This window comes from Accipiter gentilis, chromosome 5, assembly GCF_929443795.1.
Source record: "Accipiter gentilis chromosome 5, bAccGen1.1, whole genome shotgun sequence".
NCBI lineage: Eukaryota > Metazoa > Chordata > Aves > Accipitriformes > Accipitridae > Astur > Astur gentilis.
The window spans coordinates 46333032-46360151 of NC_064884.1; the positions used below are offsets into that span (position 1 = coordinate 46333032).

At 63.0% G+C, this 27120-nt stretch overlaps 3 protein-coding genes and 1 long non-coding RNA gene across 8 annotated transcripts; 2 read left to right on the plus strand and 2 right to left on the minus strand.

Moving 5' to 3' along the window:
• The first annotated feature begins 368 nt into the window (after positions 1–368).
• Positions 369–2432, plus strand: EIF1 (eukaryotic translation initiation factor 1). The gene is made up of 4 exons (XM_049800921.1): positions 369–540; positions 828–991; positions 1175–1276; positions 1589–2432. The coding sequence occupies exons 1-4, from the start codon at positions 510–512 to the stop codon at positions 1631–1633; spliced, it is 342 nt and encodes a 113-aa protein (XP_049656878.1). The 5' UTR covers positions 369–509; the 3' UTR covers positions 1634–2432.
• A 5144-nt stretch (positions 2433–7576) lies between these two features.
• Positions 7577–8868, minus strand: LOC126038670 (uncharacterized). 4 transcript variants are annotated; one of them, XR_007506057.1, is made up of 4 exons: positions 8738–8788; positions 8438–8653; positions 8146–8353; positions 7577–8071 (listed from the first exon to the last, which is right to left on the minus strand). It is a non-coding gene; the product is annotated as an uncharacterized LOC126038670 (long non-coding RNA). The 4 variants fall into 4 exon arrangements; XR_007506055.1 differs by lacking the exon at positions 7577–8071 and having other exon boundaries at positions 8079–8211; positions 8296–8353; XR_007506056.1 differs by lacking the exons at positions 7577–8071; positions 8738–8788 and adding an exon at positions 8822–8868 and having other exon boundaries at positions 8079–8353.
• A 79-nt stretch (positions 8869–8947) lies between these two features.
• On the plus strand, positions 8948–9651 carry LOC126038669 (gastrin/cholecystokinin-like peptide). Its single transcript, XM_049800699.1, has 2 exons — positions 8948–9185; positions 9313–9651. Exons 1-2 carry the CDS (start codon positions 8990–8992, stop codon positions 9435–9437), a joined length of 321 nt encoding a protein of 106 aa, XP_049656656.1. The 5' UTR covers positions 8948–8989; the 3' UTR covers positions 9438–9651.
• A 10-nt stretch (positions 9652–9661) lies between these two features.
• On the minus strand, positions 9662–17551 carry HAP1 (huntingtin associated protein 1). 2 transcript variants are annotated; one of them, XM_049800697.1, is made up of 15 exons: positions 17343–17551; positions 15286–15362; positions 15029–15145; positions 14816–14916; positions 14442–14550; positions 14246–14324; positions 13975–14105; positions 13814–13888; positions 13566–13703; positions 13402–13469; positions 13136–13303; positions 12587–12900; positions 12268–12486; positions 11693–11795; positions 9662–10797 (listed from the first exon to the last, which is right to left on the minus strand). In XM_049800697.1, the coding sequence occupies exons 1-15, from the start codon at positions 17440–17442 to the stop codon at positions 10398–10400; spliced, it is 2199 nt and encodes a 732-aa protein (XP_049656654.1). In that variant the 5' UTR covers positions 17443–17551; the 3' UTR covers positions 9662–10397. The 2 variants fall into 2 exon arrangements, with proteins under 2 accessions (XP_049656654.1, XP_049656655.1); XM_049800698.1 differs by lacking the exon at positions 11693–11795 and having other exon boundaries at positions 10641–10797; positions 17343–17548.
• Between the last annotated feature and the right edge of the window lie 9569 nt (positions 17552–27120).

Genomic DNA, 27120 nt, shown 5'->3' on the forward strand with positions numbered 1-27120 from the left:
CCGCGGGCGAGGGCGGTAGGGGGGGAGGCAGATGCCGCGGGCGAGGCCGGCGGGGGGGATCGGGGGTCCGGGGCCGGCGAGGAACCCCCGAGGCCCGGGCACGGCGCGTACGCAGGCCCCGCCGGGCGCCCGGCGCTCTGCGCATGCGCCGCTCCTTACGACACCCCCACCCACCCACCCGGGCCTCCGCCGCGCATGCGCCCGGCGCTTCTCACGCCAGCCGGGGCGCGGCCGCGCTCGGCCGTGCGGCGTGACGCCCCCCCTCTTCCCCCCCCCTCCCCGCGCGCGTCGGCCAATCGGCGCCCTCGCTTCCCGTGCGTGCTGGCGTCACACGGAGGCGGTATATAAGCGGGCGGCGCCAGTCCCGCCCCCCTGACAGCGTCTGGAGCCGCCGCCGCGAGAGCATCCCCTCCGCCGAGAGCCTCTCGCGCCGCCGCCCGCCCCCGCCGCCTCCGCCGCCGACTCTGCCGCTGCCGACCGCCTCCGCCGAGGGAAGGGAAGCGTATCGTATGTCCGCTATCCAGAACCTCCAACCCTTCGGTGAGGCCCTTTGTGCGGCGGCGGCGGGGGCCGGGGCCGGGCCAGGGCCAGGGGCCGGGGGAGGGGGGGGGCGGGGAGCGGCCTGACGGGCCCCGCCCTGAGTCGGCCCCGCCCCCGTGGCGCAGTTGCTATTCCCGGGGCCGGTTGCGTCAGCCGCGGCGCGCGGGGGTGGGGCGGGGCGTGTGGGCGGGCGGGCTTTGTTTGTGACGGACGGGCGGGCTGGCCAATGGGGGACGCGGAGGGGCGGGGGCGGCGGCGGGCCGGGGTCTGACGGGCGCTCTCCGCAGACCCCTTTGCTGATGCAAGTAAGGGTGATGACCTGCTCCCTGCCGGCACTGAGGACTACATCCATATAAGGATCCAGCAGCGGAACGGCAGGAAGACCCTCACCACAGTCCAGGGCATCGCGGATGATTACGATAAAAAGAAACTGGTGAAGGCCTTCAAAAAGGTGGGTGCTGCGATGGGGGGGGGGGTCCGGGGCTGGGGGAGGGGGGGAGCCCACCCAGCTGGGAGGGGAGGGGGGCAGCTCCTCGTCTGCGGGGGTGGAGGGGCTGGCGGGGGGCCGCCGCGGTGTCTGGGAGCGGTGTCGGCGGTTTGTGTCGTACTGAGGAGGGTTTTCTCTGCGTTGTAGAAATTTGCCTGCAATGGTACTGTAATTGAACACCCCGAATATGGAGAAGTGATCCAGTTGCAAGGCGACCAGCGCAAGAACATATGCCAGTTCCTCGTAGAGGTAGGATGCCTTCGGTCGGCCGCGCCTGCTAGCTAAATGTTAAACTAAACATGAGTCTCTGCGTTAATAAACTACACGGGCTCCAGTTTTCTTAGAAGGGCAGGCTGATGGAGGAAGCTCTTTCTGTTCTTGAAATTCTTGCTTGAGGCAAATAACCGTCCAGCAAGGCTTTGCAGTCGCGGCCTAATCTTCATTCCATACTTCAGGGGGGAGCAGAAATCTGACAGTTCTACAGCAGTGTAGTCAGCATACAGATGTGCGCAGAGACCTCTCTGCTTCGGTGGGCTGTAAAGTGCGTTTTCTTTCTTGCAGATTGGACTGGCTAAAGACGACCAGCTGAAAGTCCATGGGTTTTAAGTGCCTGTGGGTCAGTGAAGCTTTATGCAAGAAGATTTCCTTACCATGAAATTCCCATCTGTCCCTTGTCATAAGTTTAAAACCAGCCGGTTTGTGTAATGTAACTCGCTTGGGTCCACTATTCAGTCTGGACTAGTGTAATTCAGTGATGTAATAAACTCACAAGAGCCCATGCTATCTCGTCTTGCTGTCCCTCATTTAACAGAGGTAAATCGGGCATTTGGCATGGTCCAGCCTGCAGCTAAAAGTAACCAGATGTTCCAAGTTAAGCCAAGGGACTCGGCCCGTCAGTCCAGAGACTGTCCGGATCGCTCCTCAGTCCAGCTGCTCTTCCATTCTGATGGACGGTAACTCTGGCGGTGCCTCCTGCGGTCCTACACAGAGCGAGGCACCGAGCGCGAGCTGTGACATGGCACGGGGAGATAGCACCTTCCCTCTAGGCAGTGTTGGCTCCTGGTGGCGGAGGGATTTGGGGAAGCTTGATGATGAACAAGAGGAGTAACTGAAGAGTGACTTCAAGGCTGGATGTCTGCGGTTCAGGCCTGGCAGGTGCCGGTACCCTACAAGCCCCAAGGTACTGGGGGTACTCAAAGAAACCGTTACCTTGGGTTAAACTTTTGACAAGGGATCAATTTTGGACTAATGTAACAAGTATTATTGTAGATAGAGCCGCAGAGCTTATGTGTTCCTAGCAACTGCTGCCTAATGCCCTGTGAAGTAACAGATTTTTGGTTTCATTTTTAATGTTTTATGTAATGTATTTAAAGTCTTATTTAAATAAAAATGGTTTTCAAAAGCAGTTGCTTGGTGGATTTGGTTGCTTTCTCAAGCCAATGTGCCTTGCTCTCCATAAGCAGTGACGCTGGTCAGAGTGGGACCCTGGTGGGCTTCCCTCCATCTGGTGGGAGCAGTGCTGGGGGGGGGGGGGGGGGGGGGGGATGTGCAGCCCTGGGGAGCTCTGTGGGGTGCTGGGGAGCGTTTCCCCCTGTGACCTGCTGTGGGAATGGAGAGACGAGCACCCTTGGTGCTGTCTGGGCCTTCCAGTCCCTGACTGGAGTTGAGGTAAACAGCCTGTGAGTGGGTGGGTGTTGAGTCATTCCCTTCCTGGCCTGGAGTTCCTTAACCCTCGCACCCGGTCTTGTGCTGTTTTTTGTTCCTGTAAGCCTGCCCAGGCTGCTCAGCACTTCTGCTTCCAGCAGAGCCGGACTGCTGGGGTGAGGAGGGCGGGCTTCTGTCACCCAGTGCCAGGCTCTGGTAGGGGCTGAGGGGCCTTTTTCCTCTCGGACCTTAGGAGCTCCCCAACAAGCAAGAACAAGTCGCCTCAGGTAAATCATTGCGTTTTAGAGCAGCTCTGGTTACCGGGGCTGGCAATGCCTTCTGTGGAAAAGCAATGTGAAACGTACTCCGGTCTGTCAGAAGGGGCGCAGAACCTCTGTGGTTTCCTTCTGTGGGGACCCCCAGCCTTGACCATCCCATGGCAGGCGATGCTGCGGCTGCAGCTGTCGGCCTGCCTGCTGCAAGGGCGGCGGTGTTTTGGTGAGGCTCGCTTGCTGCCAGCGTGGTGGCAGAAATGCCAGGAGCTGCCTGGGCGGCCACGTGCACTTTTGGCAGCTTTCTAAGAAGAGAGTCTTGTTTGTTCGCTCGCTGCCTGCAACGACCCTGGGTTTCCACCCCTTTTCCACCTGCTGCAGTGCAGCGCTGGGTTCAATTTGCTGCCATTTACTTTCCTGGGAGACTTTGCTCTTGGAAACCAAATTGCCACAATTATGCAAAGCACCTACGAGTGCAGGTGACCTCGAGCCCTGCCTGCACCTCGGAGAGCGAGCACAGGCAGCGTTGAGGCCAACAGTCACGCTGGGGCATGTGTACGTGACTGCAGCCTGATGCAGCACAATCTCCGGTCTGCTTCTGCCTCCAAAATTCAACTTCTTCTGCCTGCGCTGGAGCCTTGCTCAGTGTGTGGAGCTGGGCTTTCTCCCCGCTGGGCTTTGCCGGGCTGCTCACAGCCATTCAGTCGCAAGAAGGAGGCACCTCTTTGGCCCAGCGTTCCTCGGCCAGCACGGACAAGGCTGGGCCAGGAGAGCCAGGCGCAGCCAGGCAAAGGCAGACACTGTAAGTCCTGGCTTTTCTAGGTCCAGCCTGTCGTGGTGCAGTCAGGGCTGGGAGAAGGGACTGGTCCGAGCGCCTGCAGGTCGGGCTGCAGACCTGCGTCAAGGGTCTGCCTGGCCCACGGTGCTGGAGGAAGTGGCCGCTGCATCCCCATCACCCTGACGGCTCATTTGGCCCAGATCGAGCCATTAAGAGCCAGAAATTGCAAAACAATTTGTTTGTTCCTTGTGAAAAACACTCCGCAGAGCGAGCAATCAATTGCTGTGGAGCGTGGGATGTGCCAGGGCGCTGCTGCCTTCCTGCCCATTCAAAGCCCATTTGTTTTGGCGTTGTTTGAGGAGCACCGATAGCGGTCTTTTGCAAACCCACCGAGTGCCAGGGGTGCGGGCCGACAGCGAAGTGCACCCGATCCCTGGCATGTCACGCAGATGGGGTTTATTGAAGAAGGGAGACAAATGTTCTCTACAAATACAACGAGATGAGGGTAAATATGGGCGAGAGGAGCTATCGATATTGCAAGAAGAGACTGGTGACGGCAGAGGGGGATTTACTGGGGGGTGCTGGGGCAGGCTGTGCTCGGCAGCAGGGCGTTACTCAGCCTTGGGGTGGGCATCGTGTGCCGCAGCCAGAGCTCCGGGGTCTGTCACCGCACACAGAGGCAGTGAGCAGTGCCCACCCTTTCCACGACACCCCGAAGGTTTTCAGGGTGGGGGGGAAGCTAACGGAGCTGCAGAAATGGGCTGCTCGAGGACATTTAGGACAAGAGGGAATGGCCTCAAGTTGTGGCAGGGGAGGTTTAGGTTGGATATTAGGAAAAATTTCTTTACTGAAAGGGTTGTCAGGTATCGGAACAGGCTGCCCAGGAGTCACCATCCCTGGAGGTATTCAAAAAGTGCGTAGACAAGGCACTTCAGAACATGGTTTAGTGGGCATGGGTGATGGTTGGACTCGATCTTGAAGATCTTTTCCAACCTAAATGATTCTATGATTCTGTGTGTCCTGGCAAAGGGCACGGCTCCCAGCAGCACGTCTGTCCCGGCTGCCTGCTCCACCAAGTCCAAGCGGCCGGAGGCACAGTCCCCTGGGAACCCCCGTGACGCTGGCGGGGGGGTTGGGGGTGGGGGGGGTGGTCCCCAGCACCAGCGTTTTTGTAACTGGGGGTGAAGATGTCTCTGCTGGTGCCGGCCTGCGGCGGGGTGAGTGCGGCAGCATCAGCCGGAGCCACCCGGCAGGGCTGGGCCCCCCCAGACACCCCGTGAGCCCCCCCAGCAGCTGGAGCTGCCCCTCAGCCCCCACACAGAGGCTCACCTCAGCCATGGCATGGTGGCACACACATATACATACGTACATGCCTTCTGACGGGGCCAATGGCCCCATAGATTGTCAACATACGTGCCTATACACACACATACATGTATGGCTTTATACCTATATCTACAAGTACGTATATACACACACACATAGGTGTGTAGATAGATATGTGTGTATATACGTATACACATATATATGTATAATAGATATAGTAAAGTAACTCAGTACTCTATACATATATATATATATGTACACAAATAGCTATAGACACACATGTGCATGCATGTATGTTTATATGGATGGAGACTATATGGGGCAGTTGGCCCCAGTGTGTGTGTGTGGGGGGGTCTGTCTACATATATATACATATACACTCGCGTATGTACATCAATATGTACACATATACACACACACACAGTGACACATATATATGTCTGTACACACACTTACATGGGGTGAATTGCACCACATAGTCTCCACACATATACGTATACACACAGCCAGCCACACGTGTGTGTGTGTGTGTGTGTGTGTGTATACACACACAGGGACAAATTACTCCATATAGTCTCCATACATATAAACATAGATGCATGCACATGTTTGTCTATATCTATGGCCATTTATCTGTAGCCATATGTATACATATGAATATATGTATATATTTAGATAGATGCATAAGATATACACTATGTTATCTCACAATTATATACATTATGTATATTATCTGTATTTTATATTGTATAGAATGTTATATATTATACTGTATAGTCGCTGTTTATTATATATACATTCATATAATTTATCTGCATACATAGTCCATTATAAACTATAATAATAAACACATAATATAAAATTTCATTCTGTGTCTCCATGTGTGTACTATAGTATATTACACTGACAGGGCCAAGTTCTCCTTAGACGTAAGTATACCTGTCTATGGCAGTATGTATGTAGATAGCTATGTGCTTGGAGCTACGCATATATACTGCTGGGACCAATTGCCCCACATTCTCCTCCACCCTTATAGACATAGAGGCACATCTGCACATGCACATGCATGTACATCCCCGCCCCCCCCCCCGCCCCGAGCTCTCTGGCAACATCTATAGGTGTCTTTTTATATACTTGTATATACAGATGCATGTATTTATAGCTATTAAGACCTGTGTGGTTTTTAGGTAGCAAGATACACATGCCCCATCATAGTTACCATCCACACAAACATATATGCGAGCACATGGTTGTGCATGTGCATATATATACACACACTCTCTCTCTCTCTGTCTATAGCTACATCTACAGCTAAATCTGTAGTCTATATAACCATAGATATATCAGCCTGTGTGCATTTGTGTGTTCAGAGAGACAGAGAGTGTGCAAGCACTCATCAGGATGAGCATACAAGTATACATACATATGTGCAATTATGTATCTATATATTTATCTCAATATATGGATTTCTCGGGGGGGGGGGGCACACAGCATGTGTGTACATAGCCATAAAAATACACTTATATATGCATGCACATAACCATGGCCAATTGCCCCATATAGGCTCCTTACACACACACCCCTATATGTCTAGCTATCAGTTATATCTATAGCTATACCTCCATTTATATCTAGATGTAGCTATGCATCTATTATGTGTCTGTATAAGCTGTGTATGCATTTAGTTACGTATGTAGTTAGACAGATAGATACAAATCACACACACACACACATATATATATATATATATACAGGTATATATGCATACACAGTGCTGTGGCCAATTGCTCCATACAGTTACCTTGCAAATAAACCTACCTACACACACATATACATCTGATGTGTGCTCTCTCTGTATGTGTACATATAGGTATGTATAGTTATCTATCTATGCATGAATGTCCCTGTGACAGACAGACAAATTGACCACAGGGGGCCAATTGCCACATGCACAGACACCCCCCCATCCCCCAGTTTTATAGCTCTGTCTAGATCTACACCTATGTATACATCTATATATACATCTGCAACTATGACTATATCTTTTATCTAGTTATACACTCATCTGTATATGTACCTACCTGCATAGGTATCTGTATGTATATGTACGTGTGTGTGTGTGTGTATATATATATATATATAAAACTCTATATGTATTTCTAAGTGTGTGTGTGTGTGTGTGTGTATATACTCACACAGGTATGTGGGTGTATAGATATGTATGTATAGGTGCACATGTTCAGCTAGATAAATAGCTATGCTTTTCTACATATATAAATGCAACCAAGGCCAAGTAACCTCTAGGTAGCTCTATCTAGACTTATATTTACCTATGTCCATATGTAGCTATAGATGAACATGCATATATATGTATACAACTACCTATACCTGTATATGTGCATGTATATCTTTGTATGTATATGGACATGTGAGTGTGTCTATACATGAGTATATATGGATCTACCTCTGTCAAGCTCTGCATGTATATGTGTGTATATTTATATGTGCATGCACTCTATGCATATATATATACACACACATGCACACGTCTATATCTACAGCTATACCTATATATGTTTATACATATCTATACACATACATACCTGTATATGCGTATACATTGATCTATATGTGTGTATGTGTAAAATAATACACAGCTGTAGATAAGTACAGCCAGATAAAACGGTTACGCGTTTATAGACGCACGCGTACAATCATGGCCAATTGCCTCACGCAGTCTCCAGCCGTACGCAGGGCTCCCCACAGGCGCACGGTCCTGCAGCCCCGGAGGTGTGTGTCTGTGAGTGGGCGTGGGGCACACGCGTGCGCCCGTGGGGCTGCCCCGGGTCTCTGCGGGTGAGTGTGGAGCCGCCCCGGGGTGGGGCAGTCGTGGCAGCGCCTTTAAAAGCGGGGTGAGCAGGGGCTGCCCTGGACCTTGCCGAGCCACCCCGCCGAGCCACCCCACCGAGCGCCGGGGCCAGCAGGTGAGTCCCGGCCAGGCTGCAGGGACCGGCCGGAGGGGACCTGGGGACCTGCTGGGAGAGAGGGATGGAGGGGACTCGGGGACCAGATGAGAAGGATGGAGGGGACTTGGGGACCCGCTGGGAGAGAGGGATGGAGGGGACTCGGGGACCAGATGAGAAGGATGGAGGGGACTTGGGGACCTGCTGGGAGAGAGGGATGGAGGGGACTTGGGGGTTGGAGGGGACTTGGGGACCACACAAGAAGGATGGAGGGGACTTGGGGACCCGCTGGGAGAGAGGGATGGAGGGGACTCGGGGACCAGATGAGAAGGATGGAGGGGACCTGGGGACCTGCTGGGAGAGAGGGATGGAGGGGACTTGGGGGTTGGAAAGGACTTGGGGAGCACACAAGAAGGATGGAGGGGACTTGGGGACCCGCTGGGAGAGAGGGATGGAGGGGACTCGGGGACCAGATGAGAAGGATGGAGGGGACTTGGGGACCCGCTGGGAGAGAGGGATCGAGGGGACTTGGGGGTTGGAGGGGACTTGGGGACCACACAAGAAGGATGGAGGGGACTTGGGGACCCGCTGGGAGAGAGGGATGGAGGGGACTCGGGGACCAGATGAGAAGGATGGAGGGGACCTGGGGACCTGCTGGGAGAGAGGGATGGAGGGGACTTGGGGGTTGGAAAGGACTTGGGGACCACACAAGAAGGATGGAGGGGACTTGGGGACCCGCTGGGAGAGAGGGATGGAGGGGACTTGGGGGTTGGAGGGGAGTTGGGAACCACACAAGAAGGATGGAGGGGACTTGGGGACCCGCTAGGAGGGACAGTGGGGACCTGCGAACTGGCCATGCCCTAGGGACGCGTATCCTGCTCCCCGCACGGGCCGCCCCTCACCGCAGGCTGAGCCTGTGTCCCCAGTTCGGTGGCTGCAGCCCCTCTGCTCCCTTTCCCCGCTCAGTCTCTCCGCAGCCATGAAGGTGAAGGTGTGCATCGGCCTCGTCCTCGCCATCATGGCGACCGCCTGCCTGTGCCGGCCCGCGGCAGAGGCACCAGGCGCTGCCGGGGACCCCCGCCAGCTCCCCACCAGCCTGGTCCGGCGGGACTGGCCCGACTCCCTGTCCCAGGAGCAGAAGCACTTCATCTCCCAGTTCCTGCCCGTCTTCACAGGTACCAGGAGGTGCAGGGTGGGCAGCCACGGGGGGGGGTGGTCGTCCATAAGGCACAGCCCAGCCCCCCCATCCCATGCCAGCCCCCAGCCCGGGGCAGCTCTAACCTGCTGCCCTTGCCGTGGCAGAGCTGAGAGACCGCAAGGGCTACGTGCACGGGGACGAGGGGATGGCGGCCCTGCACGACCACTACTACCCCGACTGGATGGACTTCGGCCGTCGCAGCGCCGAGGAGCCGGTCGATGCCGTGTAGCTGCTGGGCTGGCTGTGCTGTGCAGAGCACCAGCACGCTCGGTTCATGTTTCTTCCTGCAATAAAACTTTGGCACTACAGCCGCTGCTGTTCACGTCTTTGCTGGGAAGAGCTGGGGCGGGGGGGGTGGGCGGCCGGGCAGGTGGGCTTTGCCCCCAGCCCCACCAGGAATGGCAGGGCAGACACCCAACAGCACAGTGGCAGACACAGCCCATGGCAGCAGACACGGCACACGTGAGCTGCTTCGTGACTTCACATTTATTTGACAAGGAACAGGGCACAGCCTGAGGCGAGGGACACAGTCGGCGGGAGCAACAACTACACCCCGAGAAACACCCGCGCCAGGAGTCCCCGCGCTGGGGAGCGCTGCTGCTACTGCTATTCGATGGGCAGGAAAGAGTTTAAAACCACCATTCCCTTTCAAAGTCAGCCCAGATGCTGGCCAGGAGCCCAGCCCAGCGTGGGAGGTCTCACCCTGGCACAGACGGGTGTCATCCCCCCAGGACCACCTGAGCCCAGACTGAGCATCACCCTTCGCTGCAGCAGCCCAGACAGCCCCAAAGGGCCGAGCTGCTCCTCGGACAGGCTCAGCAGAAGCAAGAACAGGTTTTTATTGCCAACAACCAGCTCCTGCCAAGGCTCCGTAACCCCACAGCGTGGGACAGGGTCAGCCAGCACCCCCTGCCCGGAGCTGGCTCTCCCCAGCTGCATCTCCCCATGCAGCTCCCTGCACACAGGACCCTGCCGCAGCATAGCACGGGGCCCGGGGAGCATCGTGCTGGGGCCACACGGCACCGCAGGGTTGTGTCCTTGCAGCCAGGGCAAAACTCCTCTGAGCCGGTGCTGGACCTGCTGCCAGGTCCCGGAGCAGAGGCTGAAAGCCTGTCCCATCTCCATTTCCCCATGGATGGGCGACGAAGAGGACACGTCTCGTCCTGGGCTTGTGGGCTCCGCAGCACCGTCACGTCAGCGCATCCCGGGCTCCCCTGCACTCTCCTCGGGCATAAGACATCTCCCCTCTGGCCACCACCTTGTCCAGCCCCAGGCGCCGCAGCTTCTCCACCAGGTTCAAGCTGAAGATGCTGCTCTTGAGTGGGGGTCCGTCCTGCCCCCCGGACGCAGGGAAGGGCCGAGTGTCAGCATGCTGGGGGTCCTGGGAGGGGAGCGGGGGGACCCACCGCGACCCAGTCCCTGGCACCGAGGCAGAGATGCCCCGCGCCAGCAAGAGCCTGACGAGTCCCACAGGCGTGCTCAGGGGGCCGGGGCCGGGTGCCAGCATGGGGGAAGACGGCTCCGGCGAGGGGCTGCCAAGGCTCAGCCCCTCAAAGGGCCCACAAGAAGGCACGACGGCGTTATACAGACTGGAGGGGAAGAGAGAGCAGAAGGGGGGGAGGTCAGTGGGGGGCCCTGTCCTGGGGGATGCTGCAGCAGGGGCCAGGGGGTCCTCAGGCAAAGCAGGGCCCCCCCTTCCTTCTTCCTACACTTAATTCACCTAACATGCCTCAGGCTGTGGGAGACCCCCCATGCTTGCAGCATTGCCCAAGGGACCCAAAGCTTGTGGCACAGCCCTGGGGGGGGGGGGGGGGGGGGCTGTGTCCATGCCCCCCCCAGCTTCCAGGCAGCCAGGAGGGGATGGGACATGGTTGCTGTTCCACAAGCGTTTTCCAAACATGCAGGGTTTTGTCTAACTGTGCAGTGAACTCCAGCTCACATCAACCCCCCAACAAGCCTTGGGGGGGGGCGCGGGGGGCACTTATTAGGGCTAAGCAACAGCGCTCATTAATTAAGAGGCAGCCCAGCGCCTGGCTCCTCCAGTGCAGCCTGGGGAAAGGTCCTGGCTGGTGCACAAGTGCAGGGAGGAGGAAAGCCACGTCCATTCCCAGGGAAGGTGACTCCCTGCCAGTGCCAGGAGCAAATGCTGCTCTGTCCCCAGGGAACTGCTCCCCGGGGTGAGCCCAGCCTCCTCCACCCTGAGGAAGGCTCTTCTTCCCATCAAGGTGCTGCAGGGCAGAGGCTGGGGGGGCTGGTCCCAGCCCCCCAGAGGGGGTGCACAGCCACTCAAGCAGCCAGATTCAGGGACGTTTCAAGTGCCAGGCATCTCTCAGAGCATCAGGGGCTGCAGGTGGTCCCCAGCCCGCTGCTTCCTCAAGCTGCACAGAACCAGCCACAGGGTGAGGAGAGGGTTAGGAGGGAGCGGGGAGGCTGGTGGGGTAGCGGTGCAGGCGGTGCAGGCGGTGGGGGGGCCACGCGCCTTACCTGGGTGTCACCGTAGTGATCTCAGTGGTGGGGTGGAGGATGTGGCAGGTGGTGATGGTGAAGGTAGACGGGGTCTGGGGGAGGTTGTTAACAGAAAGGAACACTGGAAGGGACAGGAGACGCTGGGTTAATGGGGAGGGAGGGCACAACACAGGCAGAGAGCAGGGCTCTGGGCAGAGAGGAGAGCCAAAGCTAGGCTGTGAGCTGCCACGGCCAGCAGAAAGCTGCATGCATGGGCCACGTCTCCAGCAGCATTTGGGTCTGGTGCTTGCTCAGAAGAGAGGGGCTGCGAGCACAAGTGTGAACAGGAGCTGACATTTCTCCCAGACCTGTCGCTTCCACATGCCCAGGCCGCAGCAGGCACATGCCGGCGTGACGGCGAGGGCTCACCGCGCCAGGGCGGTTGCAGAACGGCCCTCGTGCAGCTGCAGACGGAGCATCCCGACGGGGACGGACGGGTGACAAGGACAGGCTGCTGCAAGAGGGGAGAGCGTGGGGGGATGCGAGGGGCAGCCTGGGCAGGGCAGGGGCGTTCCGGGGGCCGCATCCCCTCCGCCCCCTCACTCCGCGCTCACCCCCGGGGCGCTCCTTGGCTTTGGCGGGCGTAGAGGTAGGGAGCAGCTGGAAGGAGCTGGTGTCCATGTCATCCTCCTCCAGGTCGTTGAGGCTGTAGACCTCCTCCAGGTCAATGTCCAGCTGCCTGAAGTCTTTGGTAAGCACCCCGGGACGGGGCACCAGGATCCCACCCAGGTTGGGCCGTGCCAGCTGCTGCCAGTGGTGGAGCGTCACAGAGCCTGGGGAGGGACACACACAGCCGGGGAGAATGAGCTGGTGTCACGGGATCCTCCCAGCACCTCCATCTCTGCGCACCAGGAAGCCCCCTCCACCCCTCACCTTCCAGGGGCTTCACGATCTGCAGCTTGTCAGGCAGGTAGGTGAGGGAGCAGAGGGAGAAGCCGGAGCCAGCGGTGAGCTCCGAGCTCCCCGAGTAGGTGGTCCCAGTAGAGACGATGCTCTCGTTGGGGGTGAGGAAGCCGCTGGAGCTCTCCCCATCCCTCAGCCGCCCAAGCTTGCGCTCCCGCTCCGCCTCAAAGAAGGAGCGCTCCTCCGAGGCATGGCTCTGCTGCCGCACCGACAGCCGCTGCACCGCCGCCTCCAGGTCCTGCCGGCCCGGGGCTGCCCGGGGCTCCTCTCCGGCCCTTTCGCCCCTGCCGGCAGGCACAGCATTAGGGTGCTCGGGCCGCGGTCCCACACCACACACCCCCCAACGCTGCACTGGACCCCAGCTGGCGGCGAGCTCCGGCTGCGCCTGCCCTCCCCTTGCCCCAGGCTGGCGGCGTTGATTAATGCTCCGATGTGGTCAACATCTTGCTGACCGCCCATCTCCTAGGCGGGGGTAGCTGCTCTGTCCCACCCAGCCCCAGTCCCCACTGCAGCACTCACTGGGCACCCTTGGAGCCGGAGCAGCTGGTGCGGGGGGTGCTGGCCCCGCCAGAAGGGGCGGCCGACAACTGCTTGGAGCTCGGCGTGTTGTGGGGAGACTCGGAGCAAGACCTGGCTTTGGCCGCCTGGTTCACCGCTTTCACCGTCTCAAAGACACGCAGGTAGCTCCTACGGGCAGGAAGCAGGCAGGGATGGACCCTTGAGCCAGCCCCCCAGGGACCCCCCCGTCTCGTGGCCCAGCACAAACCACCGATGCCAGCACTCACTTGTAGTCCGAGGAGGAGCTGTCTGTGCCCTTCCTCATCATCCCCTTGATCTCAGCCGCCAGCGAGTCCTGGAGACACAGGGGGGGACCCAGTGTCAGCAGAGGGGAGAGCAGAGCCCCCCCCAGCCCTCCCACTGCTCAGCCCTGCCCGCACCCCCCGCTCACCACGGGCAGGAGGCTCGGCGTGCCGTAGCGGCTGACGGTGCTGTTGGGCAGGCTGCGGCTGCGCAGGCTCTTGACCTCCTCCTGGGCTTCCTGCAGCATCCCACCGCACTCGGCGTACTTCTCCTGCAGGTCCCGCAGCTGCGGGCACAGGCGCAGCTCAGGCACGGCCCCATTGGCGATGGGGCAGGACTCCCCCCCGCCCCCACCAGCAGCCGGGGGACCCATGGCCAGGCCCTCCCCGGGCTCACCTCCATCCGGAGCTGCTGCTGCACCTCTTTTGCCACAGCCAGGTGCTGCTGGAGCTCCTCCACCTCCGAGCCGTACTGTAGGCAGGAGCGGGCAGGTCAGGGAGCTATGCCGCGTGTGTGTCCCCCCCAGCACCCCCCTGGCACGGGCAGGGGACGCTCACCGTGCGGCACTTCTGCTGCAGGTCCACAACTTGCGCCAGGAGCTGGCTGATCTCCTCCTGCTGCCGCACGGTGTCCTCTGTCTTGCGGGCCAGCTCGTCGGAGAGGTAAATGACCTGCTGGTTTGCTTCAGCTGGGGAAGGCCCAAGGTCCATCACCGCCAGGGCATGGCCCCCCAGCCCCAGCCCATGCAGCGATGCTGGGCAGTGCCTGCAGACCCCCCCAACCCAAGCCCAGAGAGAAGCTGCCCCCCACGAGCCCAGCCCCACGTACAGAACTGCTCCACACAGTCGATCATCAGCTGCTGCTCCTGGTCCTCATACTGACAGGTCTTGGCTGCGATGTTGGTGGCCTGGGAGAGAGTGTCGGAGGGACTGAGTGCGGTGGGCAGGACCTCCAGCCTCCGCAGGGGCCAGGAGGGGAAGAGGTGGGTGCAGAGAGGGGTGTCCCACCAGCCGGCTCTGCTCACCTCCATGCGAAGCTTCTGGTTTTCCTCCTCCAGGCACTTGAGTTTCTGCTGCAAAGTGTCGTACTGGAAGTACTGCTGCAGGGACAGCGAGGACTCTTGCCGGCGCAGCCTGGGGACAGCAGGGAGGGCACTGAGCACCCGCAGTGCAGGCAGGATGGGGCTGCCCACCCAGCCCCCTGCCCACTCCCCCCAGCTCCCGGGCAGGCATCCGCAGTGACCCAGCTCTGGGGGTCTGCACCCACGGCCACCATGGGAGGGAAGGGAGTGCCAACCCCGGTGCTACCCCAGGGACTCTTGCCCAACGCCTCTGCCCGGCCCCCCAGGAGCAGCTGTGCCGCAGGTGAAGTGGTGGGACAGGGACCCCCCCCACTCACGGTGTGGAGGTGGCGGTGGTGGGCTCGCTCTCCTCTGTCGTGGTGGTGTAGAAGTGGAGCAGGTCGTCCCGCATGGAGACCTCGTGGCGCAGCTGCGCGATCTGGGAGGGGAAGGGGCATCAGGGCACAGCCAAGGAGACCACAGCCGCCCATGGCCCCCAGGCTGGGCACGCAGGGGGCCGAGGCCAGGACCCTGTACGCGGGGGCCATTACCTCCTCTTTGGCCAACTCCAGCTGCTCCTCCAGGAGCTCGTTGCGCTCGGTCAGGCTCCGGTTCTGCTTCAGCAGGGACTGCCCGATGCGTGCCGCCAGCTCCAGGTCCCGCTCCTTCTGCAAGGGGCAGGTCTGCGTCAGCCGGGGCCTGTCCCCTGCTCTGCCCCCCCCTTCCCCAGCCTTCACCCACCCCTGCATCCCCAGGGTCCCACCGGTCCCCAGCCCTCACACCAGCCCAAGCCCACTCACTGACATACCTCATCCAGCAGGTTGGTGACGGCATCGATGTCATGGTAGGTCTTCGTGATCCTGACCACCCGCTCAGCACACAGGACTGGGGGAGAAGGGCGAAGGGTGAACCCCCGCACTACTGGAGCGCTGGCCCAGGGGCTCAGCCTCCCCGCTGCCTCCTGCCCTGTGTCACCGCTTCCCTTCGGCAACCCCCGGGGCTGCACGGTGGAAGGAATGGGAGGTGACTGCTGCAGGTGGCACAAAGCTGCTCCACGGTGCTCACCAAAAAGGACCTTTTATCTGCTTGGCAGCGCCAGCCAGGGTGCAGGGCAGAGGCAGGCAGGGATGCTCACAGCTGTAACAGCATCACCACGGGAAACGGGGTGCTCCCACCTCACCTCCCAACCCTGCACGCATCCAGGGGCGGCAGGAAAGATGCCAAGCCCCCCTTGCTGCACCACCACCCCAACCCGGACATAGTGCCAGCCCCGCCACAGGACACACAGACGGGAAGGAGGGATGGAGAAAGGCAGGCGGCAGAGACAGGATCGGAGGTGACATCTCCAGCAGAAAGCAGGCTGCAGCTCCAGTATAAATAGCGGTGGGTGGCACCACGCCGAGCCAGGCTCGCAGGCAGCGTCCCCTCCAATCTGTCCCCAGCCCCCTCCCCCAGATCTCCCCCCGAGAAGCCAGCCCTGCCCTAGTTTCTCCCTGGAGATGCTGGCCAAGGCAGAGCCAAACGCGACCTCTCAGGATGCCGCACCCCGCACCCACGCCGATGCCCCTCCAGCTGCAGCAACGCAGCGACCCGCGCAACGGGGGCAAAGGCAGCTGCAGGCAGGTTGCCTCAGTAACAGGCAGCTGCCTGCCACGCCAACGCCGCGCAGCACTGCGTCGGGCCAGGCCCCAGCTAAAGCCCGGCGTCCTCCCCTGCCGCTATCTGGGTCTCTGGCAGGGAGAGGTGGTGAGAGGACAGGGACGTCTGTCCCCCGGCACCAATCCTGCCAACTGTGCCTGCAGAAGCTGCCAGACGGCACCGGGCACGCGCCCAGATGGCAGCGCTGGAGCCGCACGGTGGGAGGGAGCCGGCAGCGAGCACGAAGCCCCAAGTCCTGCCTGCACCCCGGGCCCTGCCTGCACCCCACAGCTGCTCCTGACGCTCCCTTCTGATGTTCAACTGCCCCAAGGGCGCGTGCCTCAGTTTCCCCTGGCAGAGCGGTGCCGGCTGCTGCACTCGGGGCCTTGACCCGCGTCCCCAGCTGGGCAGACAAAGTGGGTTAACTGGAGAGGCTCAGCCACACAAATCCCATTACGCCGCCCCAGCTGGGGTTGTGTAATGGTGTGCATGTTGTCATGGCAATGCCCCCCCCCCCCCCCGCCACCCCCTCCCACCCCCAAACCCAGTCTGGTCCCCACCGCCCTGGGTGCTGGCCCCGCACCCCAACAGGCAGGTCCCCCAGTGGGCACGTCCCCAGGGAGAGGGGCCAACCCCAGCCCCGGCCTCACCCCCCTCCCCATGCCCCAACAGGGCCTGCTCCCCGCAGGGGTCCCCAACTGCACCTCATCAGGCCCCTGAGCTGTTAATTGGAAATAATTAGAGCATGAGCATCGCTACAGTTTGAGCGATGGCAGGCCCTGGGAGACACTGGGGGCTGCAGCGCTGGCAAACGCGTAAACAGCCGCCCCCCCCCCACCGGCCTGACCCAGCGCGATGTGGGGACCCGCACCCCACGGGAGGGCAGACCCCCGTCCCCGCGGGCAGACCGGGGGGGGGGGGGAGCCCCATCCCTCTGCCTGCTGCCCACCACCACGGGAGCGGGGAGACCCCTCCCTGGGGTCAGGGTGAGCCGGGGGGGCCCCCAAGGGACCAGGGACGGAGCTCTGCGAGCCGGGGCTGGGGCTGCGCGCCCCGCGGCGGGGAGGGGGACCCGCACGGACGGGGAGGGGGACGGCACCCGCCCGGGGGAGAGACCCCGGCCCCCCCCGCCCCCCCGCCCGCGGAGAGAGCCCGGACCCGCCGCAGCCGCGCTCCCCGGGCACAACCGGGCCGGGTCCCGTCCCCGTCCCCGTCCCCCCCCACCACCTTCCTCCAGCTCCCGGGTGATGGGGTCTCCGCCGCCGCCGCCCCGCTCCGCGTTGCCGTTCAGCTCGTCGTAGGCGGCGGGGCTGCTCCAGATCTCCATCGCGCCGAGCCCACCGCAACCAGTCCAGCCCAGTCCGGCCCGGCCGTTCCCGCCCCTATTTATAGGGTCGCCCCGTCTGCGCGCACCTGCCCGGGCGCGTCCCACCGCCACCGGGACCGGGGCCGGGGGCGGTGCCGGGGCCGGGCGGGAGCGGGGCGGGGGCGGCGGGGCCGGGAGCTGCCCGCTCCCCCCCGCTCCGCCGCTGGTGTGGATATCGGCTCGCTGCGGCTGGCAGCTCGCCCGGGGAGTTTTGGGGACGCGGTCCCCCATCAGGGCGTCCTGGAGGGATGCTCCCCACCAGGCACCCCGGGACCAGGGTCCCCGTTGGGGGACGCCTGGGGACCCACCGGGACAATCCTGCTCAGCCCTGGGGACCCATCGGGACAATCCTGCTCGGCCCTGGGGTGCCGGTGCAGCTGGGCTCCGGGTCCCACCCCCCGGCCCCCAGCCTGTGGACGCAGAGCGGGCACAGGGGTCCCCACGGATGGTGGTGAGCGCTGGCTGTGAGAGGGGACGCTGAGGGGTCACTGGGCCCTGAGCAGCAGCTTTGCGGGGCTGGCCCCACGGGCCATGCACAGGCAGCGGCTTTTGCCCCTTAGGAGGGACAAGGAGAGGTTTCAAGTCCTTCGTCCCAAACCCAGGCTGCGTGCAGGGCTGGGGTTCCCCTGACGGTCAGGTTACGCCACAGTACGGCCTTTGCCAAAGCTCCCTGCCCTTTGCCTGGCCAGCCTTGCTCTTCTACCCCAGGCCTGGGTCCCCCCATCATCACTGACACAGATCACCACAAATCCTGCACGCGCGGGTGCCCGGTGAGGTCCTGAGACCTGCCAGGTCCCTGACTCGGGAAAGCGCTTTTCCATCCCGCTCCGACCTGCTCCGCTCAGCAGCCCCCCTACTCTGAGCAGGGGCTGGCACGAGCCTGCTCCCCCCCGTGCCCTGTCCAGGCTGCCCCGTGCTCCCTGGCTGGCACCCCCAGCTCCCCCACAACCACGCTTGTGCAGAGGCAGCACCAAAGCAGGAGAGCTGAATAAATCATGCTGTGCTGAATTATGGAGGAGCTGGCTGGCACGTAGCACAAGCCTTGTGGGCGGAAGGGCAGCGGGGCTGCGCCGAGGACCCCATGCCACGGCACCACGGCGCACTGAGCGTCATACTGGTAATGCCAACGTACACACTGCCTGCCCCCATCACCTGCCTCAATGCCACTCCTCATTAGTACCGAACTAATGGATGAATTGATGAGGCTGGGGCTGGAGCTGCCCCTCATCAACACACGATGCCCTTATTCGCCTGCTGGACTCCCTCCCGATGGGACCCTGACCCCAAACCACGTCCTGCCATAACCACCGGACCCCTCCTGGAGCTGGGGCCAGAGCCAGGCACCCTCAGTCCCAGCTTCTCCCTCCTCCTTGCACCGGTGTTTCTCCTCCCGGTGATGGCAGAGGGTGAGGGCAGGGACCCAACCAGCTCACCTGGGCACCCACCCGCCAGGGACCCCAAGGACACAAGTGTGCGTCTTGGCATGGACAGGCAGGAGCCGCTTCTTCCTAATCCCCTGCCTGGGGATTTGCTCCTCTGGGCAGGTCCCCTGCGTTTCTGCGCAAGCAGATTACAGGGGGCTATTTCTGACGGCAGCTTAAAGGTTTGGGTAAAGGGATGAGGCAGCGCGGGCCCCCTCCACACCGGCACATGCAAGTGGCGCTGGAGTCATGGAGAAACGTGACCCGTGGGGGTCCCGGGGCCAAGCACGGCTGTCCCCATGGGAGAGGGGATGGGGGTGTCCGGGGTCCTGCTGAGCAGGGTGCTCCCTGCCCTGTGGCACGCAAACAGGGTTTGAGGTTCAATCTCTTGCACTGTTGCTGCAGGGTAGGGGGTTACCGATGGCTGGGGGGGTCTGCACCCCGCTGCCTGCTGAACAGGGAGGGGAGCAGCCCGATGGGGAAGGCTGCAAGCACAGGCAGGGCACGAGTCGCCAGCCCAGCCTGTCGCAGGCGGTGGGGGGGAGCTGGGGCGGCAGTGGGGCCGGGGCCTCAGCCCCATCTGTCTCCTGCTGCCCCACGTCCATCCCCCATCCCCTCGCTCTAATCCTGTCCCCGCCACACGTGGGCCAGAGGCAGAAGCAAAGCAGAGATAATCTGTCTGTGCCCCCCGCTGAACCCCGACCCTGCCCCAGGAACGGGCCCCGCCGCAGCGCCGTGGGGCATCGTCCCTGCCCGACCACGGTGGCTGTGGGTGTCTCCCCCCGGCCACCCGCACCCCACGGCTCCGGGGGCTTTGCCGGCAGCAGCGGCCCCGTGCCCCCCTCGGCCGCTCCAGGCTGTCATGTTTGGTGGGCCAGCAGCACTGGGGGCCACCGGTGCACTCCCCACCCCAGAGAGCCACGGCACAGTGCAGGGGGAGTGGGGACGTGCAGGGGGTCCCGGGAGATGACAGGAGCTCTCTCCGAGAGTCCGGCTCAGCTCAGCAGAAGCTGCTCCCAGAATTAGCCCGGGATGTTCCAGGCGAGGAAATCCAGCCCGTCAATCCCATTAGGGGCGATTAGCTCCTGTGTTGCCCTCGCGGCCCCGACCCAGCCCGGCCAGTGCTGCCTGCACCCCGCTGCCCTCGCCGGCCCCACGGTGCGGGATGGGGCACTCACGAAAGTACTGCAGGGTCTCCTCGATCTGCTGGGGGGTGAGGGGGGCCACGGGCTCCGGGGGGCCAGGGGGGGCACGCAGCCAGTCGTCATGGTCGTAGTGAAAGACGGTGTCAGCCCGCAGCGTGTAGCGGGGCAGCTGCTGGCCCAGCAGGCTGATGATCTCCACCTCGGGGACATCGCCGCTGCACAGGTCTGGGGACAGAGGGGCACAGTGTCAGCCACGGGTGGGGGTCCCTCAGGAGGAGGGTGGCGACAGGGGGGGGACACGTGGCGGGGGAGCGATTCCTGCACCCCTCAGCCCAATCTGTCCCCTCAGGGTTTGAGGCTGGTGCCACTAGCCAGCTCGGTCCCCAAAGCCACTCGTTGTGGGGACTGGGGGGTCCCCCCCTTAGGGTGGCACACAAGGACCCCCATCCCTGCTCCCCCCTCACCCCCCTGCTTTCTGCGGGCAGGGTCCTGCTGCCATCTCCTGGCCACGCTCTGCCCGGCCGAGCGGCGCTGGGGACAGCAGGCGAGGGATGCCAGCGTGGGGCGAGGGATGCCAGCGTGGGGCGAGGGATGCCAGCGTGGGACGAGGGATGCCAGCGTGGGGCGAGGGATGCCAGCGTGGGGCGAGGGATGTCAGCGTGGGACGAGGGATGCCAGCGTGGGACGAGGAATGCCGGGATGGTGGCTCAGCTCCGGCCACGCCATGGGGACATGACGAAGGACCAGCCCGGAGCTGCCCCAGCTCCTCGCCCCCCTCATCCCGGTCCCCAGGGCCACCCACCGGCAACCGCCCGCCTCTACCCACCGGTGATGGTCGCAGCATCGCGGTGTCTGCCCGTGGCCGACCCGTGGGACGCGGGGCCGGTGTGGAGCAGGGCAGCGACGGGCGAGTCCGGGCTGGGCCAGAGGTGGCAGGTGGGTGGGCGCTGGCTGGGGGGGGTCTCTTGTGGGACTGCGGTGTCCAGTTTGGCTGGTGTTGGGGGGGGGGCCGGCTGCCATGGGGAGAAGCACCTTCCCCCGTGGCTCCCTGGATCGGCGCTGGCAGGCAGCAGTCCCTTCTCTGGCCCCTGCCTGGGGAGAAGGAGCTGTTAGGGTGATGCTCTAAGGACCAGGGACAAATCCTGAACCCCATGTTCAGGCATCCACATGTCCCCTAGCATCCTGCCAGCTGGCCAAACACCCTCCCCAGGGACAACATCTGCCAGGCCTGGGGCTTGTGGAGGCCTGGGCAGCATGGCCAGGGCTCGGGTGTCCCCGCTCCCCCGCCAGCCTGTGGCCTGCTTTGGGGACAGGGAGACCGTGGGAACAGCCAGCACTGGGGCGGGCCTCAGCTCAGCCCCCACCTGCTGCTGAATGCGGGGTAGTTTCAGGGATGGCGCAGGGTCAGCATACCTGCTCAGCACCACCTCTGCGGTGGCCGATACGTGACACAGGGGGCTCAGCACCAAAGCAAACACTTGGTGATGTCCGGATCGGCGTCAGTGCCAGACAGGGGGGAGGATGCTCCGAAGGGATGGGGCAGGACCCTGCTCCCCCTGGGCTCGCTGCTGGGTCCTGCCTGCAGGAGCAGGCAGGGGAAGGAGCTGTAGAGCTGCTGGGCAGTGGGTGGACACGGCTGTGGTGCTGTCAGGAGCCCTCGGGAGCCCCACCTCAGAGAGCAAAGTTCAGCTGTGATCCTCCACCCCATCAGCACCAGGATGCAGAGCAGGCACCTGCCATGTCGCCCAGGGCAGGGCTGGGCAGCATCCACGGCAGTCCCATCCCAGCCATAAACACATCACGAGACAGGCCATAAAACCAGCACCTTCCTTGCTCTCCTGCCACCTCCAGTGGGCCTGGCTTGGGCTGCAGCCACTGCTGGCACTGCTGCCTCTCTGCCCTGGGCGGGGGGGGGGCGGGGGGGGGGCAGAAGCCTCCTGCGCAAGCCCCATAACGCATCTCCACCCCTGCTCCCACCTCCGCCGCGGTGGGTGCTGCGGCACCAGCAGCCCCTCATCCCTGGCAGCAGGTTCTTGCCAGGGCACCGCTGCCCTCCCTCTTGGCACGTGCTCATGGCTGCTGTCACATCCACGGCACCCAGGCCACCCTGCACCTCCCTCCAGCGAGGCCGGATCCTGCCTGGCACACAGGAGGGGCACGAGGCAACACAGACACCCCGAAACACACCCGCAGGCTCACAGTCCTCTGCCCCACAGCACCAGGACCGCCAGACACAGGCAGCCCAATCCTGTACCATGCTGCCCAGAGAACAGCTCCCCAGCCCCAAACCTGCAGACCCTCTTCCCCCCAACTTCTCCCCAGAGAAGGAAGGGGACCCACCGTGCCGAGGTGCCGGGCTGCCGCTGCCCCCACTCCCTGTGCTGCTGCTGGCTCTGGGGAGGGAGCCTGGCCGGTGAGTCAGCGCTCAGCGGGGGCTGCCAGAGCCCTGCGTCTCCTTTTGGCTCAGCTCCTGCGTGTACATTAACTCTCCCCAGGGGGGACCTCGTTCAGACATGTGCGAGCAGCTCCCATCGCCCCCGTATCCCGCTGTCTCCCGTCCCCGGCCACCGGCGCTGCCTGACGACCTGGGGATCTGCCCCACGGGGGCTGGCGGGGAGCTGGGCGAGAGCGGGAGGATGGCGGACCCACGGCACTGGCCGGCGATGGTGGGCCAGGAGAAGCGGGACCCTGGCTCGGCCCGTGCCTGGGTGCACGTGCAGACCTGTGCTCGCTGCTCTCTGCCCTGCCCTGATGCCGTCATGCAGCTCCTGCCCGGGCACCTCCCTGCCTGCGCAGCCTCACGGCAGGGCCAGGCTGCCCTGGGTAAAGGGTAGGGGCTAGACCCGAAGCCCCTTCCCCACCCTGCACCCGGGTGCCGACGCTCGGCAGCAGCTGAGCCGCACTGGGGTGGCTGAGCTCGCTCCGAGCTATTTTTGCCCTTCAGCTGCTGCGGCAGGAGCCTGGGGCTGGGGAGGGGAGGCTGCTCGCGGCCAGGAGCCTCCGCAAGTGCCTGGGTCGGGGGGGCTGCAGAGCAGCAAGGCCAGCATGCGGGTTGAGGGTGAGGACAAGGTGGTGGCTGTCCTGCCACTGGGATGGGGGTAACTGCAGTCCTGCCCTGCCCCGGCCGAGGGGATGTCCCCAGAGGGGTCCCTGCAGAGCCCCCCAGGCTGGGACGGGGAACATCCCTGCTGTTGTGCAGAGGAGGGTACGGACACGGCCGGGCTCCGGCTCCTGCATCCCATTAGATCCTGTCTGGATGCTCAGGCGACCCCAGGAGGCAGCAGCTGCCTGAAGCATAGTCCAGAAATGGGTCTCTCCCTTCACCCGAGGCCGTTGGGGAACGGACTCCTGCCCCAGCAGTTCATCCTGCGGTGCTGCCTGGCTTTCCAGCTGGAACAGCCTCCCCAGCCCGCAGCTCAGCTGGGGCTCCATCACCTTTGCTCTGTCGTGACCCCGCAGCACCCAACGCTCTGCCCCTGCCGCAGACCTCACCGTGACTGACCACCCCATGGGTTCCCTGCGCCCAAGGGGCCGAGCCCTCCGCTCCGCTCCCCCTGCAGAAATACTCTCAGCAGCGTCAGCCTCTTCCCAAAGAGCAGGAAAACCCTCCCTGCTCCCGCACAGACTTCCTGGTTCAGGAACCGGGCACGGAGAAGCGCAGCCAGACCCCGGCCGCCACCGCCGAGCCCCCTCCCCAGCCAGCCGCTGCTGCAGCCAAACCATCCCCCGGGACCCCAACCCTGCCACAGGCCCCTGGCCGCTAATGCGGAGGGAGCGAGAAATCCCACCCAGGCGAGGAGCGAAGGCTTCGGCAGCAAAGCGTGGAAATGTGTTATGAGTGTCGGAGCCCACGAGCGGGGCCGTGGGGAGAGCTGAGCGCTGGGAGAAGGGGTGAGATGAGGCAAATTCTCTGGGGGACTCAGGCAGCTGCTGCCTGTGACACCCCCGGGGGACCAGTGGGGACCGGCTGGGCACGGTCTGGGGCTCACCCGCCGGGGCTGCCCGGGGACTCGGGGTGACCGGAGTTGCCGGGGGGAAGTGGGACATCGCGGGGAGCTGGAGGCACAGCGCACCCCATGACAGTGGGAACGCGGTGTGCCCCAGAGGGGGGAGCGGGATACCGGGAGAGCCGGAGTCTCGGTGCAGCGGGGGATGCCGGGAGGTGCCGGAGCTCAGTGCATGGGGGGGGGGGGGGTCCGGGTCAGTGGCTCTCGGTGAACTGGGGGGTCCCGGGGCACGGGGCACACTCACCGCTGGGCGCTGCTCCCGGTGCGGCAGCAGAGCAGGACCCTCGTACCTCGCTCCCGCGGCTCTGCCGGTAACAAAAGCCGCTCCCCGGGCAGGTGCGGATCGTGGCCGAGCATGCCGGGACCTGTAGTCCGGCCTGCCGCCTGCCGGGGCACCCCTTCGGCCCTCCCCAGGGGGTACAGCTCCCTGGGAGACCCCGCAAGCAGCTCTGGCTGTCCTGGTACAGGTGTACTCTGGCTCCACTCCCCCCCCCCCCCCCCCCAAAATCCAGGCAGTGCCCCCTGGCAACCCTGTCATGGTGGGACTGGGGGTCTCAGGATGTGTAGCCCTGCCCTGGTGAGGGGACCCCAGAGTGGGCAAGGGGCACATCCTGCTCATGGCCCCGGGAGGGGCCGGGTCCCATGGCCGTGCCCAGGGGATACCTGCAGGGGCCGGCCCCTCGTGGGGCAGATGCTCTGGGACATCTCCAGGACTGCTGGCACCTCAGGGACAGCTGGATCTGACACCGGGAGCATCCCGAATACCCACAGTGGGGGTGGCTGGGAGCCCAGAGTGGGGCTCCAGGCTCGGCATGGCCAAAGCCCCATCCTGGGACACACAGGGCTGGAGCCCCCCATCCCACGTCAACCCAGGCGTGGCTGCTTGGGGTGCAGCGAAGCGCTGGCAGCTCTGCTGGGGTCCCTGGGGACAGGGGTGAGACTGGGCAGGGGTTGGGAGCAGGAGGACTGCGTCTGCTCCCCCAGGTCACCCTGGGGACCCACCCAGCAGAGCCTGCACCCACGGAGATGCACGTCTGGGTGCATGAATGCCCTCCCAACACCGCACAGCCCAGGCAGCAAGGGCTGGTCTGGCTAGATCGCCTGGCTCCCCCCCTGCACAGGGGGCTTATTCCCATTGCCTGTCACCGATCCGTCTCTTGTTCTGGCAGCGGCTGCAGCCGGCAGTGGGCTGCCTGGCCCCCCAGCCTCATCCGGAAGCGTGCTCGGCTCTGCCGGGGCTGCCCGGAAAGCAGCTGTTGTTTTGCTCGTCCCCGGTCCTGGCAGAGGCCGCCGCAGGAAGCGTGGCCGCATCCCTGCCGCACCGGGGCTTGGCTGCGGCCACGGGGCCGAGCTCGGTGCAGGATGTTCCCCCGAGTCGGCAGGACAGTGCTGGAGCCAGCCCTGCTTCCCAAACCAGCTCCTGCTGCTTTTGTCCCCGGCTTGCTCCTGCCCCAGCCCAGGCGTCCCAGTACCGGGACCGACCACGGCACGCCACAATGGACGTGTAAACTTTCGCCTCCTGCCGTGCTTGGCAGCAGCCCCGTGCGCGGTGGGCACCCACCTCCCCGTCTCCCTGCCTCCCTCCGTGGCACGGCTGGGCGCAGCAGCAGTGCCGAGCAAATGCGCAAGGACGGAGGGGTTGATGCTGACAGCAAGCGGGAACGGCTGCGACTTTGTTCTCAGCTTCTCGGGTCCCTTTGATCACGTCCCCCCCATCTCCCCGTGCTGGCGTCAGCCGTGTCGGGCTGATTAGTGTCTTCCCAGTGGCTGCACAGAACGAGCTGTGCTACAGCAGGTAGAGCTTGGAGCCGGGGGGTCAGGGACGATGTCCTGGCTCTCCAGCTGCCTCCCCTGTGTCACGGTGCTGGGTATCTCACCGAACCGATGCAGCAATCGCAGCACTGGCACAGTGCAAACGTCGCTGCGTGACCCGACTCCCCTCTCCAGGTCCCCCACCTCTGCCCAAGGAGCCCCCGCGGCCCCAGCCACCCCCCCACAGGATGGATGCACGGGGCAGAGGTACAAACCCACGAGGGATGAGATGTGGGCATCCCGGGGCCACCCGTGTTTCACCTTTCCATCCCCTGGCATGTACACCCCAGCAGGCAGAACCAGCAGCCCTGCCCACGCCCGCAGCCTCACATGGAGCTGCTGCAGGCACTCTCCTGCCTGCGGGCTCAGCCTGCGCTGTCTTGCCCAAAAAAGTGCCGTGGGAAAGCCTGGGCTGGCTGGCAGCGTCTGTCTCTGGCCCTGTCCCCATGCCGAGGAGGCCACCGAGCAGATGGGCAGCCCTGAAGTTGGTGGGTAACTTTTTGAACAGAGTTTCCACCTCCCAGCACGATCCCCGCCTGGCACCCAGCGCCACTTTCCCATCGCTCTCCCTCGGTGCAGCTGCCAGAGTTAGCATTTCAGCTGAGAATATATCCTCCTGCCATCTGTTCCTGCTACGAAGCCCGGTTGCAGGAGGCAACCAGGTTTGACTGAGTAAATCACTTTTTTAACCTAGCCTCTCACGACTCCATCCAGGCTTCGCTCCATCAATCAGCGGGGCTTGCTCCCAACCGGCGCGTTTATCCCCTAGAGCTCATTAAAGTGAGCTCTGCTCGGCAGCAGAGAGATGTGGGTGATGCCGCCTAACAAACAAACATCTTAATTACTGGGAGTTTTTACCTCCTGACAGAGCAGACAGCCACCTCGACAGAGCCGGCATGCTAACGACCCCGCGAGCCAAGGGCTGGCAGCGAGTCCGGGTGCCGGGCTGACAGCGGGAGCTGCTGCCGGTGCCGCCGGGCTGCGAACGGGTGGCCTGGGCCTTGCCGAGCATCGTCCCCGAAGCACAGGGAGGGGGCCACCAACCTGCTTGTCCCCCCCGGCCACCACCTGAGCCCTCGGCCAGGCAAAGCGGGTGCAGAGCAGGGGACCGAGCTCATCCGAGGCCGCCCGGCCCCAGGGGAGGGAACCGCCAACGCCTGGCCCGAGGAGGGTGATGGCCACCTTCACCCCGGTTGCCCCAAGGGGACTCGCTGACCTTCCCCAGCTGGTGGAAGAACAGGCTCAGGGCAACAC

What these genes read in the sequence shown, in the direction of transcription:
- EIF1 (XM_049800921.1), top strand. Translation starts at nt 510, where the DNA reads ATGTCCGCTATCCAGAACCTCCAACCCTTCG. An exon ending in CCAGAACCTCCAACCCTTCG is followed by an intron (nt 541 to 827) that starts GTGAGGCCCTTT and finishes CGCTCTCCGCAG; the next exon opens with ACCCCTTTGCTGATGCAAGT. An exon ending in TGGTGAAGGCCTTCAAAAAG is followed by an intron (nt 992 to 1,174) that starts GTGGGTGCTGCG and finishes TCTGCGTTGTAG; the next exon opens with AAATTTGCCTGCAATGGTAC.
- HAP1 (XM_049800697.1), bottom strand. Translation starts at nt 17,442, where the DNA reads ATGGAGATCTGGAGCAGCCCCGCCGCCTACGACGAGCTGAACGGCAAC. An exon ending in ACCAGAAGCTTCGCATGGAG is followed by an intron (nt 14,325 to 14,441) that starts GTGAGCAGAGCC and finishes ACTCTCTCCCAG; the next exon opens with GCCACCAACATCGCAGCCAA. An exon ending in ATCACTACGGTGACACCCAG is followed by an intron (nt 10,798 to 11,692) that starts GTAAGGCGCGTG and finishes CTTCCCCTCCAG; the next exon opens with TCTGTATAACGCCGTCGTGC.
- LOC126038669 (XM_049800699.1), top strand. Translation starts at nt 8,990, where the DNA reads ATGAAGGTGAAGGTGTGCATCGGCCTCGTCCTCGCCATCATGGCGACC. An exon ending in GTTCCTGCCCGTCTTCACAG is followed by an intron (nt 9,186 to 9,312) that starts GTACCAGGAGGT and finishes TTGCCGTGGCAG; the next exon opens with AGCTGAGAGACCGCAAGGGC.